Consider the following 18,604-nt stretch of genomic DNA (forward strand, 5'->3'; position numbering starts at 1 on the left):
GCCTGCAATGCAAAAGACGCAGGTTCAATCCCTGGGTCGGGAAGATCCCCTGGAAAAGGAAATTAATTGCACCCTACTCCAGTATTCTTGCCTGGAAAATTCCATGGACCGAGGAGCCTGGCGGGCTACAGTGCATAAGATCACAAAGAATTACACACAGCTGAGCACACATGCATAGCCAAGGGTGCAGGGTGAAGAATAGAATAGAAAATGAGGTAGAGAACGGAAAATATGACCATGAGGAACTAGGTGAGATATTGGCGGGATGGGGACAGAGAGGAGCGTGATTTTATTAACAGAATGTAGGAAGAGGAGTTTGATTAGACATCAAGGGTGGAAGGATTCTCCAGCAAGTGGCTTCACAGGATTTTTGGTAAAAATCGGGCCCTGCAGGCGAAGCAGGAGGCCTAGTCCAGATAGGGCTGCCAGGGGCCAAGCCTAGACTTTGCGCCCAGAGCAGGTCAGTCTACGCGGAGCTGGGGGCTGAAGCCGGGTGGGTCTAAGCACGCTGCTGACCCCACGCCCCCAGTGCCAGCGGGTCACATAAACCCTAGGACCGAACGGGTCTGGGGCTGTACATCCACGAAGCAGGACTGCCGGCCGCACTCCAGCCTCCAATCAGACTAACCGCAATCGGAGCTGCAGTAGCCTTATCATCGCGGAGCCTCGGGTCCTGGATTTGCCCGGGCGCGACCCGCCTGCCGGGTCCGGGGCGGGGCGCCGCACCTGCCGCGCTCCAATCACGGGCCTGCGCGCAGCGGCGCACGCGCCACGGCCTTGGGCGGGATCTGGCCACCCATCAGTCTTCGCGACCTGCCTGGCCCCCGCCTCCCTGATTGGCTGTTCCGGGAGTGACATAGACACCGCCTTCACCTATAGCTGCGGAGCCGGCCGGCTGCGCGGTGCGGAAGCGGCGGGGCCCGGCGGCCGCAGTGCAGGCAGCGGGTGCGGATTCTGGCGACCCTGCGGTCCTTGCTCCTCTGGCTCCGGGCGTGGGCGGGATGACGCGCTTCGCTCTGACCGTGGTCCGGCAGTGAGTATGGCCGTCGCCGGCTGCCCTGTCCCTTCCGTGGCGTGCTGCGGGGCTGGGCCGGGCCCCGGGGACCGAGGATCCGCACCCACCCCGCCAGTCCTGTCCCGTGTGTTCCCCCGCGGCTCGGCCGGGCGATTTCTGGATGTTCCCCGTGAGTTACCCCCTTCCGGCTCTCCTGGCCCAGCGACGCCGAGAAGGCCAGGGGTCAGATGTCACCGCCTCCCAGTACGTGGGGACGGGGACGTCGGAGGGAGTGAGGTCAAGGTCCCCTTCCCCACCCCACCCCACCCCACCCCACCCCACCCTACCCCAGCTGCTGCTGCTGCTGCTAAGTCGCTTCAGTTGGGGGGCGGCTGAATCCGGAGACACAGTCGAGTCCCAGCACCTCCCGGGCGGCGCGTTTGCCCCCAGCTGGGCCCCCAAGGTCTGCAGCGTGGACTGGCCCGGGGCTGACCTTTCCCCTGCAGGCTCTGCGCCCACTCTGTCCCTTCGGTCCCCCAGGCTCGGGTCTGAGATTCTCTTCTTCCCGGCAGAGCTCCGATCACTGGGGGAGGAGTTGGGGGGCGGCGAGGGGGGTGCGCCTCGCCCTGCTCCCAGCCGCCTGCACCGCCCTCAACAAATATTTTTTAACATACGTTATAGGGGCCAAATGCTGACATGTCTTGCCATGCCTTCCTTTTCCACTCTATATTTGCCCGGTGTTAACTGAGTTCAGGGCGGTCAGGAGCACAGATTTTTCAAGCAAGGGCGACATAGATTGGAACCTGGGCTCCACCTGGGAGCCTTGTAACCTGGGCTTCCTTTAACCGACTTAATTTACACGACTGCAATTTCCTGATTTATAAAATGGGGATAGTGATAGGCCCCACACCACTGGGTTAGTGTGATCATTAAATGTTAGAAAGGTCAAGTGCATAGCACGGGGGAGGGGGGTGGAGCATGTATGAAAATTAATGAATTTTTGTTTCTGTAAGGACAACTCTGATAAAAATGCAGCGAGTCCTCCAGTATGTGTGTGTGGTTAATGGGACCAGCATTCTGAGTGGGTTCTGTGTAGCAGAGGACTGGGTTACAGGTAACTAAGATTCCATTTTTGACTTCTTGGAGCTTGCAAGGAACATCAGAATGGTCTAACCTTGTCAAGCCTGCCTTTAGTTGCTGACTTTTTTTGGTCCTGTTCTTCGTTAATAGGAAGGTTATCTCAGCTGTCATCTGAAGTTGTCCCTTTAGGACTCACAGAATTTTAATGGCCAAGTTAGAAATGGAGATCCTTTCTCCACCCCATTCCTCTGCATTTTATAGAATGGTTTATGACTATCATATGACCTTCGAAGGACTTTTAGCTAGGCCTTAGCAGAACAGGAACTAGTCTTGACTGCACTTTTCTTTTAATTTGGAGCACTTTCTAGATGCCTGACTCAGTGCCTGACATAAAATTGAAGCCCAGAAGCCGTAGAAAATCTAGGCTAAACCACTCCTTGAAAAACAAGCTGATCCCTATTTAGATGCTTAATAGACAACTGTTACATGAATGTATATTTTATCCCCTCCTCCTTAAGTGCTTGAAAGGTATAAAGTTGTTTCCTCAAAGAAATCCTTTGAGGAATTAATTTAAAAATGAGTCTTAATGAATTAGTATTTGCCAGGTACTGTTGTAATTAAATTCTGACTACCATCCAGTGAGGTAAAGAGGGCCTCTCAATTTGCAGTGAGGAAACAGACACAGAGGTCATGAGACTTGCTTAAAATCACCTGATGAGTTGGGGAAGGAGTTTAAACCGAGGCGGCAGTACTGTGGCCCATCCTCTTAACTGCTTTGCCCTTCTGCCTCCTATTTTAGAATTAAAACCTAGTGTTTGTGGATTGCTTGACTATCACCAGCCATTTCAGAAGCTACTTTTTACTTCTTGTGATCTGACTGAAGAGTGATAAGAACAGTATGCTTTGTTCTGTTCTGTTAATGGGAAAGGGCTTCTCTGGTGGTTCAGTGATAAAGAATCCACCTGTAATGCTGGAGATGCAGGTTTGATCCCTGGGTCGGGAAGATCCACTGGAGGAGGAAATGGCAACCCACTCCAGTAATCTTGCCTGGAAAAATCCCATGAACAGAGGAACCTGGCAGGCCGAAGTCCATGTGGTCAAAAAGAGTTGGACACTACTTAGCCACTGAGCACGTGCATCCATAAAAAATTGCAGAGAACGTGTTGAAATAATTGCTAGGGTAAAGTTAGTTTCCTCCTTGAGAATTCTCAAAGCTAAAAATTGATGATTCTTTCAGGAAAAGAAACAAGATGCTAAAAGACGCTTACTCCTTGGAAGGAAACTTATGACCAACTTAGACAGCATATTAAAAAGCAGAGACATTACTTTGTCGACACAGGTCCGTCTAGTCAAGGCTATGGTTTTTCCAGTAGTCATGTATGGATGTGAGTTGGACTATAAAGAAAGCTGAGCGCCAAAGAATTGATGCTTTTGAACTGTGGTGTTGGAGAAGACTGCAAGGAGATCCAACCAGTCCATCCTAGGGGAGATCAGTCCTGAGTGTTTATTGGAAGGGCTGATGTTGAAGCTGAAACTCCAATACTTTGGCCACCTGATGAGAAAAGCTGACTCATTGGAAAGACCCTGATGCTGGGAAAGATTGAAGGCAGGAGGAGAAGGGGACGACAGAGGATGAGATGGTTGGGTGGCATCACCAACACAATGGACATGAGTTTGGGTAGACTCCGGGAGTTGGTGATGGACAGGGAGGCCTGATGTGCTTCGGTCCATGGGTTCTCAAAGAGTCGGACACGACTGAGCAACTGAACTGAACTGAATTTTTATTGAATGGTGACTCTTCTGATAATGGAAGAAAACTTTTTAACTGCAATTTAAACTCAGCCAAACCCTTTATGAATCTTGTGCTGTTACTGTCAGTATGTTGCTCTTCATCAGCATCCTTGAACGTGAGTGTGCCAGTGTGTGTCATTGTTGGAACAGAATACCCCAGATTTCAGACTTCAAGTCTACTCATCTGATTGAGCTATAGTTTTTCATGGTCTTCGAGCAGCATTGTTGAAAACCCCAAGAAATACAGAAAGGCCTCTCGTTCCCTTGAAATGTTCTTGTAGGTGTTTGCAATTAGTTGCCTACAAAACCATCCCATTTCATTTCCGTTTTTAGCTAGCTCTTTAAACATTTTTACAAACTAAATTTAATTTACTTTTAATTCCTGAAAGATAATGAATTAGTATAGGTATTGACAGCAACACTGATTTTTTTTTTTTAATTCTGCCTCTTTTGGCAGTTACTTAGTTTTCATTGAATGCTAATCATTGTTCTGTTCTAATTGAGCAGGCAAGTTGAATATTGGATCATCTGAAAACTCTTATAAAGATACATGTAATTGTTACGCTCCTGTGATGTGTGTTTCCTGGGAGTAGGATTGATTCATTGGAAGAGCCTATGCAGCTAGGACTAATCTAATATAGACACAAATATATCATGAATTGGGTATTTTACATTCCCTAATTCCCACCCAACCATCCAGTGAATGTCGTCACATTCCTAGCCCTTGCAAATTTCTCTATTTTCAAATGAATTAATTGGTGTGGAGGAATTCCTGTAAGGCTGTGTATTTGTGGTTGAATAGTGGGAGAGTACACTCCATTCTTGTGTACACCAGAGCATATCTACTTTGACAACTCGCCCCAGTTGTACACTAATGTCCCATGATTTGTCTCTCCTGTGGCAAACCCAAGTACTTGTCTGTTGAATCTGAATTATTTAAAAGGATGTGACCAGGAAATTAAGCTATCTTACATGGTTTCTAGAGAAGCACTATTAAGCGTAAACCATAACTAACAAAATAAAATGTCTTTTAAAGTGAAGAACAGCGTGATCATCCCCCAACCGAATGGTGCGTATTTGAGGGCCTATAAATGGCCGGTCATCAGACTTGGCTTCTTGTCATAAGGCTTGGGATTCTTGCAGAGTCGGATATCTGTCTTGGAAGTGAATCACATTGCAGATTTTGAAGATGAGCGCTGTTACTCCTGACTCCTTCAAAATATACTCCTCTGACCTTTCCACTCCCCTGACCTTCCCTGTGGCTGCTACAAGCCAAGCTTTGGTTAGGGGAGTGGATTAATAGTAAACCTATTCTAGCCACCCACTTTTCTTTCCCACTCCCCAAATAAGCGAGCTATAACCAGTTGCTTCAAGGATTTGTACAAACCTCTTGAGAAATGTTTGGTTTGTTAACAAACATTTACAAAGCTGTAAAACTAAATATTTGTGCACATTTTGGGGGGGGGGGGATTCTGTTGCTAGATTGCGTCTCTGTGATGTTTATAAGGTGATTTGAAAGCAAAATATGCCCCCATAGAACACCAGTGCTCCCCGCCCCTCCCCTGTCCAGCCTCAGTCCAGTTATTTTGTGACAGTATTTCCCATCCTGTCACTCTGCTGGTTGCTTCAGAATGGGCTGGGTTTGGTTTTGTAATTGCTTAGCATTGCAGAGCGGAGCAGCTGAAGCCGCTCAAGGACTCAGGAACCAGGGTGGGGGCTGTGGGTCCCTGTACCCCTTCCCACTCCGCTTGTGGTCCCCTGGACCTGCTTGCTCAGCCCAGCAGGTGAATGGATGGACTGGCTGTCCTCTTTGGTCCTGATGCCTGGGGAAGTAGTTTTGGTCAACATATTTAAGAAGATGATTTAACAGAAATTTTCTGTCCATACATACACTTTGTTTTTTTTAAACTGGGGTATAATTGCTTTGTTGGTTTCTGCTGTACACAGTATGAGTCAGATACATGTGTACATACATTGCCTCCCTCCCATCCCTCCCCTCTAGGTTGTCACTGAGCTGAGCTCCCTGCACTTTGCAGCAGCTTCCCTCTAGCTATCTATTCTATACATGGTAGTGTGTGTATCCCAGCGCTACTCAATTCATCCACCCACCCCCATCCCCCCCTACCATGACCACAGATGCGTTTTCTACATCTGTGTCTCTGTTCCTACCCTGCAAGGAGATGCATCAGTTCTTTTTTCTAGATTCCATATATATGTGTTAATATACAATATTTGTTTTTCTCTTTGCGACTTACTTCACTCTGTATGACAGGCTCTGGGTTTATCCACATCCCTTACAACTGACTCCGTTTCATTCCTTTTTATGGCTGAGTGACATTCCATGTGTCTCTGTACATATACTTTGAAAAATAGCATTCTCTGCCTTCAATTCACTTGAGATTTATCTATATGTTTTAATTTGGAACAGTTTGAAATTTGTAGCTCATCAGTCTGGTACATAGAATAGACAACTGCAGGTAGTAGTTTAGAATAAATGTCATTTTTACAGGTTAGATTCTCATGTATGTACAATATGCTGTCTTTACAAATATCATGACCTTTCAATGTCAGGCGTTTTTTTCCCCTCATTTCAAATGTAATTTGATAATAAACGCTTTCTCCCTGTCTTTCTGTTTTAGTGGAGAAACAAGACTTAACAAGGAGAAAATAATTCAAGGTTGGTATTCTCTGACTTTTATTTTAGTTCTCTGTGTTCATGTTCATGTGAAATGCAGGTTAAAGAGATACGGTGGGGTAGGACAGACTGGGGGCAGGTCTGGACTGTGACCTGGGATTACAGAATTAAAGCATATGATCACAGAAATATGATCAGAGTAGATGGTACTCAAGAGGAGTAAGTCTCTTGAATGAATTGGATGTGAAGACCAGTGCTCCAAGTTGTTTGTGGGCAGCTTCAAAGCAACCTCTCAGCTGATTAAGGAGTTATATTGGGTCTAATTGTCTTCAAATATATCTGCCAGGGTTTAAAATGACTTCATATTTGGAAACAAAAATTTACTGGCTGGTGTTAATGGTATTTTTCTTGCTAAGATGTATTATTTTTAGTAGTAACAAAGAAATAGTTTAAAAAGAGAATTTCTGTTCTCACATGGGGTTGTTACTTTGTTCTGACTATACCCCCTACCCCCTCGCCCCAGCTTGTTCTGTTAATTTGGGTTCAGATCTTTTAATCTCCCTGTGATCCAGCTGGTCTGGCTTCTAAAGAATATCTTTCAGCTAGACATGCTATTTCTGTGCTCTGATGATACAAGTGTTGAGTTTTATATTTTAGGGCTAGAGACATCTGGTGTTTGCAGGAGCTGATTTTTAATACCCCACGTGCCTATCTCCTGCTGGAAATCAGTCTCTGTTTCCCACTGACCTGGACCCCACCCAGAGCATCCTCAGGACGCATTACCTTGTTTGTTCTTGGGCCCTGCTCACTTATCTCATTTCATTTGAAACTGACAGTAGAACATGAATAAAAGTTTCCATGTTCATGACCTTCTTTTTAGATTTGTCTTGCGTTCTTTTCCTAACTTTGGAAGTTAGATGCTTAGTTTCTTCCGTTACAGCCACCTTGTTTTTAATTTTTGTAAGCATTCAAGCTTACATGGTTTTAAGTACCATTTTTGTTGCATGCCTACAGTTTTGATTTATAGTAATCTAGTAAGTATTCAGTACGAAGTATCTTAAATTTCCATTATGGTTTCTTCACTGACCTGTAAGTTATTTTGAACTGCTTTTTAAATTTCCAAATGAGTGGGCTCTTTGGTTTTGTTCTTCATCTTTTGTGATTGACTTACAGTGTGATTGCTTTCTGTTTTGACAATACGGTTTATTTGGTAATCTGTCTTTGAAATTGGTTAGCATAGTCAGTTTTTATAAATCTACTATATGTTAGAGAAAAATCTTTGTTTTCTAATTGTTGGGTTTGGAATTTTATTTCAAATCATTAAGCTTGATTTTGTCATTCAAATCTTCCCATACTTTACTAGTTTTGTAAATTTACTCATGTGCCTATATGACCTAAGGGGTCAGTTTATGCATGAGATATATTGAATTTCCCACTGTGATGGCCAGTTCATCCTTAAATACCTTCATTTTGTGCTTTATATATTCTGCTTTTATATGCTTCGAGGCTATTTTATTAGGCACATACAAGTTTAAAGATTGCTCTATCTTCCTGGTGAATTGAACATTGTTTATAGTGATCTTCACAATCCTTAATAAGACTTCTGTCACAGAGTCATGCAATTCTGGGAGTGATATGACAGCTCCAGCTATGTGGGGTTGGAATTTTCCTGGTGTGTATTTTCCCATCCCTTTCTTTTCAGCCTTGCTGGGTACTGGTGTCCTAAGTGTTACCTTGTAAATGGTAGGCAGCTGATTTTGGTTCTCTTAAAAAAAAAAATGCAGTCTTTTTGTTAACTGGTGAGAGTGGTTTGTCCATGTTGACTCTGGTTTCTGGTGTGTTTGGATTTTTCCTTTGTGATTCTTTTTTTTCCTTCTTTTTCTAACCTTTTCCTTCTCACTAACCTTTACTTCTTAGGTGCCTACTTTTCTTTTCCTTATCCAACCCACTGTTACCTTGCCTTCTGGCCTTGAAATAAGCCATGTCTGTTCTTTTAATAGCTGTCTTTATATCATTACCATTCATACCTACTAAAGTATGAGATAAATATCCTCTCTCCTGAAAAATGCGATGGCATGTGCTGTTGTTTTAGTCTCCTGGCCTTTTTCACCTGTGCAACCTAGGCATTATTATTTTACTTAGTGTTTGTTTAAATTTACAGCCATATTTGCCAGTTTCTCCTGTCACCATTTCTTTCGCATCTCAGACCTTCATTCCTGGAGCATCTTTTCTGAGAAGTCCTCTTGTGTAAGTTGGTTGGTGGTAAAGATAGTTTCAATCAGTTCTATTCCAGGCAGTTCTGTTTTTATTCTCTTTAGTCTTTTTCAGTCCAGTTCTAGACTGATGGTTCTTTTGGAAGCTATTACTCTCTGGGTTTTTTTTTTTTTTTTTTTTTTTTTGGCTTCTATTGCTCCTGTCCAGAGGTCTTCTTTCAGCCAAATGGTGTCCCATGGTGGGTATCCCATCAAGTCCATGGTGTCCCATCATATCCCATGGTGTCCTGTCTGTCTTTCTCTGTAGCTGTTTTCAAAATCTTTTTATTTTGGTTTTCTGCGGTTTCTCTTACTAAATCTGGCAGGGTATTTTTTTTTTTTTTTTTATAATTTATCCCTCTCAGTGTACATCTTATCTGTAATTTTATGTCTTTCCTGATTTCTGTTCTCCATTTCACACTTCCTGTTGTTTCATACTTCCTGTTCTCCATTTCACACTTCCTGTTCTATTTCATACTTCCTATTCTCCATTTTGCACTTCCTGTTCTGTTTCATAGTTCCTGTTCTACATTTCACATTTCCTGTTCTCCATTTCGCACTTCCTGTTCTGTTTCATACTTCCTGTTCTCCATTTTCTCTCTTTCTGGAGTTCCCGCTAGCTGTAGTTAGGAATCCTTGTCCTTCCTTCGTGTCTCTAACACGTCTGAGATGTGCTCTTTTCTCCTTGTATCTGTAGGGGAGGGGCACAGCCTTACCTTTGGGTTTGTGAAGCTTCTCAGCTTAATGAATTTCCTTTTATCCACTGAGGGACATTTTTTTTTCTCCACAGCAATTCCGTTTTTCATTGTTAAAAGATGTGTTTAGTTCCTTTAGAAACCTGTCTGGTTTTTTTTTTTTTTTGTAGCTTAAAACAACACAAATTTACTCTCTTACAGATCTGGTAGTCAGAATTTAAAACCTGTGTCTCTGAGCTAAAATCAAGGTGTCAGCAGGTTGGTTCCTTCTGGAAGTTATGAAGGAAGAATCCATTTCCTTGCCTAATTTTTTAAATTTATTTTTTGGCTGCACTGGGTCTTCACTGTTGTGCTCGGGCTTCAGTGGTTGCGGCACGCAGGCTTAGTTGCCTGGAGGCATGTGGGATTTTCCCAGACCAGGGATCAAACCTGTGTCCCTTGCATTGGCAACCTGTCTGGTGTTTGAGGACTTGTTGCTTGTTTTTGTGATTCAATGTGCAGTCTCTGCTGATTTCCATGTCTGAACTTCTGGTCTGTTACCCACTGTTTCCATTGACCCTCATTCATGATGGGTTATTGTCCTCTGTGTCGTGTCACTGGCTGAACTGATGTTTGCTCTAAGTGGGTAGAAGGCTTGTCGGCCTTTATGGAGAATGATTTGTAGTACTGTATGTTACTGAATTTGAACGGTGGAGATAAAGAAGGAAAACTTCTCTAGGTGATGATCCAACCACCAAAATACAGCAGCTGGGCCGAGAAGGTAGGTCAGAGGCAGCACTAATGAAACAGGCTGGTAGAGTGGTGGGTGGTGCAGGGGCAGGGGCGCTGAAGGCAGTCTCATCACCCACCAGTTCCCGTCAGGCAGACATTCTTCTGGAAAACACTTGGATACCTGAACCTCTATAGGAATTATAGCTTAATTTTGCTTGCTTTTAGTTTTCTGAAGTTATGTGAAAAGTACTCAAGGAAGTCTTTTGATAAAATATAGATAGATGCTCTTTATATTCTCTTAGGTGTGATTTTTATTTGCATCCGTTATATATTTGAACATTACTGTTCCTTCTCTTAATACTGCAGGACAAGGAATAGATGAGCCTCTTTCAGAAACCGGATTTAAACAAGCAGCTGCTGCTGGTATATTTCTTAAAGATGTGAAGTTTACTCATGTTTTCTCCAGTGACCTTATAAGGACAAAGCAGGTAAGTTTAGTCCAGGATGAGGCTCGTGAGTCAAAAGTTTCAACAGTTGTAACCTTGAGAAATTTCCTCCCAGAGTTCATAGAGAATTAAATCGCACACAGACATCATCCTCAATCCCCTTTCCTCACTGACAGAAGTTCTTTTTATTTCACTTTTATATTTTATTTTATTTTGGTAATTTAATCAGAGCAGCTTGAGGGGAAATGTCTAATAAAATGCCAGAAAAAAAAGGCAAAGAGAGTGTTGTGAGAGAAACCCAGCGGAAACACCACAGAGATTTAAGGATTGAGACATCAGATATTGGAACTCAGAGCTTAAAAAGCAGTTATGTTGCTATAAAGAAATAAAAGATGTGTGAAATATCTTTAGGGAACACATTACTATAAAAACAATCCCAGAGGTTTGAAAAAACCACATCAACTTCTGAAAGCTAAGGGAAGGAGACTTTGGTGACAACCATGGGGAAATAACAGGGCTGGAATATAGCCTCCCCCAACAAACAACCAGAAAACAAGACAAAACCTGTGAGACAACTGCTTTCAGGTAGTGGACTCCAGGAAGCCTGGGCTGCAGTCTCAGATGGAGTGAAACAAAGGGGATGAACCCTTCAGTTGTCATGGTTTTCTGACTGAAGTAATCCCCAGACTTCTGCAAAAACAGCCAACTAGAGGTCAGTGGTCTCTGAGTTGAGGGGACAAAGCTTGGAACTTGGAAGGCTTAAGTAGCTAAAATCTGTGGGGCAGAATGCTGGAGAGAGAAATGCACAGAGAAGACTCTAGACACATGTGAAGAAGTCCTCATCAGTCTCTGGTGAACGGTTAGTCTGCACAGGGGTGGCCGGAACCGCACGAGGGCAGAAAACAGGACTCCGGGGGAGAATAGTCACTGGGGTGCAGTTGTCCAGTCGATTCCTGGGGCCCACACAATGTGGGGAGGCGTTAGAACTCCCACAGCACACGTGGAGGCTTTGCTGAATACAGAGAGTGTGTCCCCTCTTCACAGTGAGGCTAAACTGCCCTCAGGAGCAGCATGAGGGGAGAAGTAGGAGACGGCAGAAGCAACCCCATCTCCTAGAGATGAAAAGTGCAGTGTTCTGAAATGAACATTTCACAGCGTGGGGTTAGCAGTAGGTTAGCCACTGTAGAAGAAGAGGTCAGTGAACGGGAACACATGGAAACGGAACACTCCATAATTAACTGTGGAAGGAAAAAAGGCTGGAAAAGGAAAAATGAAGAGTCTCTGAACTGTGGGACAGTACCAGGCAGTGCAGTATTACACACAGTTGAAGTCTCAAAAGGGAAACAGGGAAGAGAGGTGGGGTGAGTGTGACGGTAAAAGATACTTTGAAGAAATGACAACTCAAAAGTGCTTTCGAAAATTAAGGTGAAATAAAGACTTTCTCTTTCAAGCACAAGTTGAGGGACCCACACTTTCATGGTCCTGCTTTTTTATTCAGTGTTTTTGGCCAGTTGGACTTTGACAAAGATGCCAAGATAATTCTGTGGTTGAAAGGGTGGTCTTTTCCATAAAAGGTGTTGAAACAATGGGCCAGCCATCTGGAAGAACATGACATGTGACTCTTACCTCACACAGTACACAAAAACTAACTTGCAGCCGATCATAGAACACTTCTGAAAGCTAAAGCTATGGGACTTCTGTAGGAAAACACAGGAGGAAAGTCTTTATAAAAGTTTTTTTGGAACAAAGCATAAATAAGACACAGGGAGGGAGAAAATTATAAATGTGTATGTTATATATGTGTGTGTGTATATCTGACACATACATGTATTTGTCAGTAAATAACTTTGTTTTATAAGTGATTGATCTACAACCTTTATTATATTAATATATATACCTTCTCCAATAAGATTTTTGCCTTCATGTATTCTTGCTGTTGATCAGTACCATTTCTTTTCAGCTCAAGGAAGCCCTGTAACTATTTCTTGTGGGGCTGGTTTCGTGGTGATGAACTCCTTTAGCTTTTGTTTATCTGGAAAACTCTTGATCTTGTCTTCAATTCTGAGCAACCTTGCTGGGTAGAGTATTCTTAGCTGGAATTCTCAGCACTTTGAATTATGTCACACCACTACCTCTGACCTGTAAGATTTCTACTAGAAAATCTACTGTTAGCCTTTTAGGGTTTTCCTTGTCCTTGGGAGGAGGTGAGTTGAGGGTCCTCCTATGATATCATCCTGAGCCCTCCCAGAATGATTTTTTTTCCGGGGGGGCGGGGTGCATGTCATGCAGAACCTTTGTTCCCCAACCAAGGATCTGAACAGTGCCCCCTGCAATGGAAGCAAGCATGTCCTGATCATTGACATGCTAGGGGATTCCCCAATAAGGATTATTTTTATGAGAAAAGAAATGGTTGTCTTTTTGATTTGCAGACCGTGCATGGGATTTTGGAGAAGAGCAAATTTTGCAAAGATATGACAGTAAAGTATGATTCAAGACTTCGAGAAAGGGTAAGTATTAATAGCTTACTTATATGTTGTTCTTCTACCATAAGATATCAGTACAGCAACTCAGTTTATCCCATGGCTGGAAATCAAATGCCTTCCTGCTTGGGATGTGAAATTGGCTATTATATGAAGAATCTACTGTGTGGCAATTACTCTCACTTACTCTCGTGAATAGTGTCTTATTTAATCATTAAAATCGTAGGCAAGAGGCATCTTAAATTATAAAAGCAAGGCATACTTGTGAGGACTTAGTACAGAAGAGTTTAAAAGTGAAAAGTTCTCTTCCCAGCCTCCGATCCTCCTACATCAACACTGGCTGTTAGTGGTCTTTTTGGTCTTCTGATTTAATGACCTATGAAAGTTGTCATTTTAATCTTTCTTACTATGGATTCCTGAGAAGGCAGATTTCCCATATTTCTTGGCCATTGGTATTTCCTCTGTGACTTGTGCATTTTGCTAAGGCTTGATTTTTAAGAGCCTAAACAGCTAACAAGCTCTGAAGTCACATGGATCTCGGATCTCCTCTGAAAAGTCAGAGGAGATAGGATAAAGTAAGCTGAAAGTGTGCCATAAACATGTACTTAATTGTCTGTGTATTGCAAATTCCCCTTGAGGCACTTTTGTCTGTTGGATCATTGCAGAAATATGGGGCCGCAGAAGGCAGGCCGCTGAGCGAGCTGAGGGCGATGGCCAAAGCGGCAGGGCAGGAGTGCCCAGCGTTCACACCACCTGGAGGAGAGACCCTGGACCAGGTACGCAGCGCGGGGGAACGTGGCCATGTCCACGAGCTTGTCGACATTTGAGTAGGTGAAACCTGACTTGTCGTGTGAGCGAGATGTTTCTGAATTTTAGCTAAGCAATTTGCAAGTTGTTTGGTTCACAAAACAACTCTGCACGATACCGTGTTTTCCCCCCTTTATAATCTGTCCTGTCTATCTCGTTTATTAATTTGGCATCATTTCTGATCATGGATTTGAGGAAATGGGTTATTAGATGGGCTCGTTAAGAATGGGGAGCAGCCGTCTTTGCAGTGACAGGGGGGTCAGTGAAGCAGGTGTGTGCTGCTCAGGGGGGCGGGGAGCCAATAGACTGGGCGCAGGGTCGTCACGCCTCCCCGCCCCCACCCCTCCCGGTGACATCGTAGCCCCTGGAGTGTTCTGCTGCTGAGTTGTGTTACGGGTGATCATCTTCCTCCCTGTTTTTAATTTTCATGGTTTCCTTGTAAGGACTTCGTATGAGTTTAGCGAGGGACAGCTTTTCAGCCTTGCTGTCATTGAACTTCAGAAGTGTTGGATGCAGTTTCCTAGGTGACGCTGTTTCAGGACCTTCTGTTTGCTTCAAGTCAGGCGTCAGGCATTGTATCTTACTCACCTTTGCCCCCAGAGTGCTCTCATGGTTCCAGAAATATATTGGGCACTTACTCACTAGTGTCAGTGGAAGTACTGGTTGAATGACTAGAGATAGAGTTTCATCTGCTTCTGTAGTATTACTGACTTACAGAAAAATCAGTTCTGTTGATATCCTAAGTGTTACTCAGTCAATTGTGTCCAACTCTTTTTGACCCCATGGATGGTAACTCGCCAGGCTCCTCTGTCTGTAGAATTCTTCAGGCAAGAATACTGGAGTGGGTTGCCATTCCCTTCTTCAGGGCATCTTCCTGACCCAGGGATTGAACCCGGGTCTCCTGCATTGCAGGCAGATTCTTTACCATCTGAGCCACCAGCGAAGCCTGTTTATGTCTTAAGATCATCATTAATGCCACTTTATTTCACCTTTTTTTTTCTTTCATTGCAGCTGAAAATGCGTGGAAAAGACTTTTTTGAATTTCTTTGTCAACTGATCCTGAAAGAAGCCGGTCAGAACGAAGAGTTTTCCCAGGAAGCCCCGAGCAGCTGTCTGGAAAGCTCCCTGGCAGAGATATTTCCTTTAGGGAAAAACTGTGCCTCCACGTTTCACTCGGACAGCGGCACCCCGGGCCTAGCGGCCAGTGTCTTAGTCGTGAGTCACGGCGCCTACATGCGGAGCCTGTTGGATTACTTTCTGACCGACCTCAAGTGCTCGTTCCCAGCGACTCTGAGCAGGTCCGAGCTCACGTCCGTCAGCCCTAACACAGGGATGACTGTCTTCATCCTAAACTTTGAGAAAGGAGGCAAGGGGAAACCAACCGCCCAGTGTGTGTGTGTGAACCTGCAGGGCCACCTGGCCGGGGTGAGCAAAACTCCCTAAATCTAAATCATCTGCATGGAGATCTTAACAAATGGGAACCTCTGAGGGAGTGCCTCTGACTTTACTTCCATCCTTTGCTAATGCAGACTTGGAAGCAGTTAAAAAGCTGCCCGTTACAACAGGTTATAAAACTCCAGTGGAATCAGAGCCATGTGAAACACTAATGGAAAACCATCGAAAATGGACTTTTTTGGTGCAGGTATAGTTGGAATTTTCCGGGGTAATTTTACCACCCTGCTCAGTAAGCTCTCTGTATTGTAAATGGATGAGGGAACTCAGTATTGTGAATTGGGGCATGAATAACCCTGTTACTATGGTCTTGGGGTTTTTTGGGTCTTTTTGCTTTTTTAACGTCTTTTTTTTTTTTTTTTAATGTTTTTCTTTAATGTCTGAAAAATCTAACCTGTTTTCTTGACTCTTGGTAAGATACTATATTTTTTTTTTTTTTCTGTCTTCATCCAGTGCTTGGAAGAGGGAACTTGTAATTTCCACTCCATATTTTTGTGACACTATGTTATAGTCCTTTAAAGGAAACCTGCTATCATTGTTTACGTGAAAGCAAACGACACTAAATGTTTACTATGGAAATCAGCTGTTGTAACTGTGGACTCTGGAGGCTTTGAGATACAGATGAATGTGGCTTGTAGTTGCAGAACAGTATAGTGAGGAAGAACCATCATCTATTACAGAATTTTTCAAAGAGGGAATCAAAGCAGGAGAAACAAAAAGAGCAGACCTTTCATATCTAACCTGTGGGCTGAAGAATTAGTTTGAACATGGTGCTTAAGAATGCACACAGTTGCTGACTTGCTTCATAGCAGTGGGGTTTTATTCAAGATGAGGTTTCCTCTCTTTTCCACCAGATGGTGCTAGAGAAAAGGGATTTGGGTTATCATCACTGACTTCATGGACCTGAGTTTGAGCAAGCTAAGGAAGTTGGTGATGGACAGGGAAGCCTGGCATGCTGCTGTCCTTGGGGTCACAAAGAGTCAGACACGACGGAGCGACTGAACTGAGCTGAAATTCTGTGCAACAGATGGGTCCCTCTGAAGTCCTCGTCTCCATGGAGAAAGTGTTTTCCATGCAGTTCTGCTTATAAATAGTCACGTTGATGAATGCTATGAGCCTCGGCTCACAAGAGGGTAAGACCGAGTCTGTCTGTCACTTAAGGCTAAAGTCACACTGAGATGTACGTCACGTTTAGGATCATGCGGTCCTCAGTGTGTCCAGGGCTGCCTGTGGTCCTGGGACAGAGCACGTGGTGGCGCACGCAGGAAGCTCACTGCAGACAGACAGCTGGAAAGTCATCAGAAAAGAACAAATAATAAACGCCCACTTCCCCACCCTCCAGAAGTAGTAACTAACCCCCTCCTTTTTTTTTTTTTTTTTTTTTTAATAACGCACTGAGATGGAAGTAAAGTTCCTCTAAGCAGCCATCACTGCCCTGTTGCCTCCTGCTCTCTGTAGAGGTGGCCAGCACCACAGGCCCACACACCCACCCATCCTTCACATGGTATCATCAGGGAACGGTATCATTCTGGCATTTTACAGATGGCCGCAGCATCGGTCTATTCTGACTTCTCACTTACTGTGTGTATCTTGAGGCTCTATACTGGTATGTACAGATCTGGTTACTTCTTTAACCACTGTATTCTGCAGAATAAACACAGTATATTTTATTTTTTTATCCTCCCATCAGTGGATGTTTTGCTTTATTCACCATTTTCTTAATAGAAACAGTGCTTCAGGGAGTGGCCTTGTGCCGGGTCCGAGAAAGTGTGCATCCCCAGTCTGACAGGAGCCAGTATTCTCCAGAACATCGGTTTTTCAGTCTCACTGGAAGTATTTCAAAAGCTCCTGGTCTCCACATCTTTGGCAACACTTGACTTTGTCTGGTGAAATTGTGTTAATCTGATATGTGAAGAATATGCCCCTGTGTTAATGAGCTTTTCTGTGAGCGCTGGAGTCTGGGCATTTTTGTGTGTGTGTGCATCCTGACCATTGGGTTCCCTCTCTGGCAAGTCATCAGTCAGCACGCATCCTTGGTCTGGCTTTCTGTTCGGCCATGTAGCTTTTTCTTAGTGAGTTACAGGAGCCTTTAAAGATGTCTTCCAGTTCACTTGTCTCTTGTGTATGCCACCATACACCTTTTTCATATGTGTGTCTTTTTTTATTTTGAGGTCAAACGGATATACCCTATTGTTTATGATGTGGGGGAGTTGGGGGTGTCTTTAAGAAGCTTTTCCTACCATGAGGTCACTTCCTAATCTTTTTCTTACAGTGTTAAGGAGTTTTTTGAATGTTTCCTCTCTCAATCATCTGGAGTTTGGTTTTGAATACTGTAAAGTCAGAATTCAGTTTTATATATTTTTTTTCCACATGGTGAACGGTTACCAAGTCTTTCTTTTCCCAGTTGGCTCCTGATTATCAGTCAGACCCCCATGCACCCACCTTTGCTAGAGGGCGTGGACTTTGCTGCATTTTAGGGAGCTCTGGGTTCCCATGCGGGCTTCCCAGGTGGTTCAGCAACGCAGGAGACATGAGTTCAGTCCCTGGGTTGGCAAGATCCCCTGGCGAAGGAAATGGCAACCCCGTAAAGCACACGAGTATACCTGCCTGGGAAATCCCGTGGACAGAGCCTGGTGCGCCAGTCCCTGGGGCCACAAGCAGTCGGATGTGACTTAGCCACCAAACAGCAACAACTGGGTCCCCATAAGACTGTCATTCTCAGTTACTGCAACTTCACAGCCAAATACCTTGTACGGTGAGCACCTCTATTCTGTACACATGCAGGAATCAGTTCCATTAATTTCCAGAAAAATTCTGTTGCAATTATAACTGGAATCGCAGTTAGTCATTCAGTAAATATATTTTGAGCATGGTGCATACAAGCCAGGCTGTTACAAGAACTATTAGAGCTATTCTAAGAACTGCGAATATATAGCAATGAACAAAAAAATAGACCATCCTTGTGGAAGCTGTACTCTGTCCGGGAAGATGAATACAGGACCTGCTCTTTGCGGTGGAGGGAAATGAGGCCGGAAGACCCAAGGGAGGCGTGCTGCTTTATTTGGGGGATGCTGGGAGGGCTCCCACAGGTGGGAGCAGAAGGTGGGATCCAAAGATTGAAACCCGAGTGAGCTCTGCTCATCTGTGGGAGGAGACGAGCAACCCAGATGGAGATGGGGGGCACAGGGACGAAGGAGGAGAGGTCAAGCTCTGTGGGACCCAAGCTGGTGCGGGGGGAGTGGGTACTGGGAAGTCTGGGTG

General features: G+C 44.3%; 1 protein-coding gene across 2 annotated transcripts; it reads left to right on the forward strand.

Moving 5' to 3' along the window:
- The first annotated feature begins 892 nt into the window (after positions 1-892).
- Positions 893-17,027, forward strand: TIGAR (TP53 induced glycolysis regulatory phosphatase). 2 transcript variants are annotated; one of them, XM_061124722.1, is made up of 7 exons: positions 893-1,033; positions 6,505-6,542; positions 10,525-10,646; positions 13,034-13,111; positions 13,750-13,860; positions 14,903-15,316; positions 15,421-17,027. In XM_061124722.1, exons 1-7 carry the CDS (start codon positions 1,002-1,004, stop codon positions 15,496-15,498), a joined length of 873 nt encoding a protein of 290 aa, XP_060980705.1. In that variant the 5' UTR covers positions 893-1,001; the 3' UTR covers positions 15,499-17,027. The 2 variants fall into 2 exon arrangements, with proteins under 2 accessions (XP_060980705.1, XP_060980706.1); XM_061124723.1 differs by having other exon boundaries at positions 14,903-17,027.
- The last annotated feature ends 1,577 nt before the right edge of the window (positions 17,028-18,604 follow it).

This window comes from Dama dama, chromosome 22 (genome assembly GCF_033118175.1).
Source record: "Dama dama isolate Ldn47 chromosome 22, ASM3311817v1, whole genome shotgun sequence".
Classification (NCBI taxonomy): domain Eukaryota; kingdom Metazoa; phylum Chordata; class Mammalia; order Artiodactyla; family Cervidae; genus Dama; species Dama dama.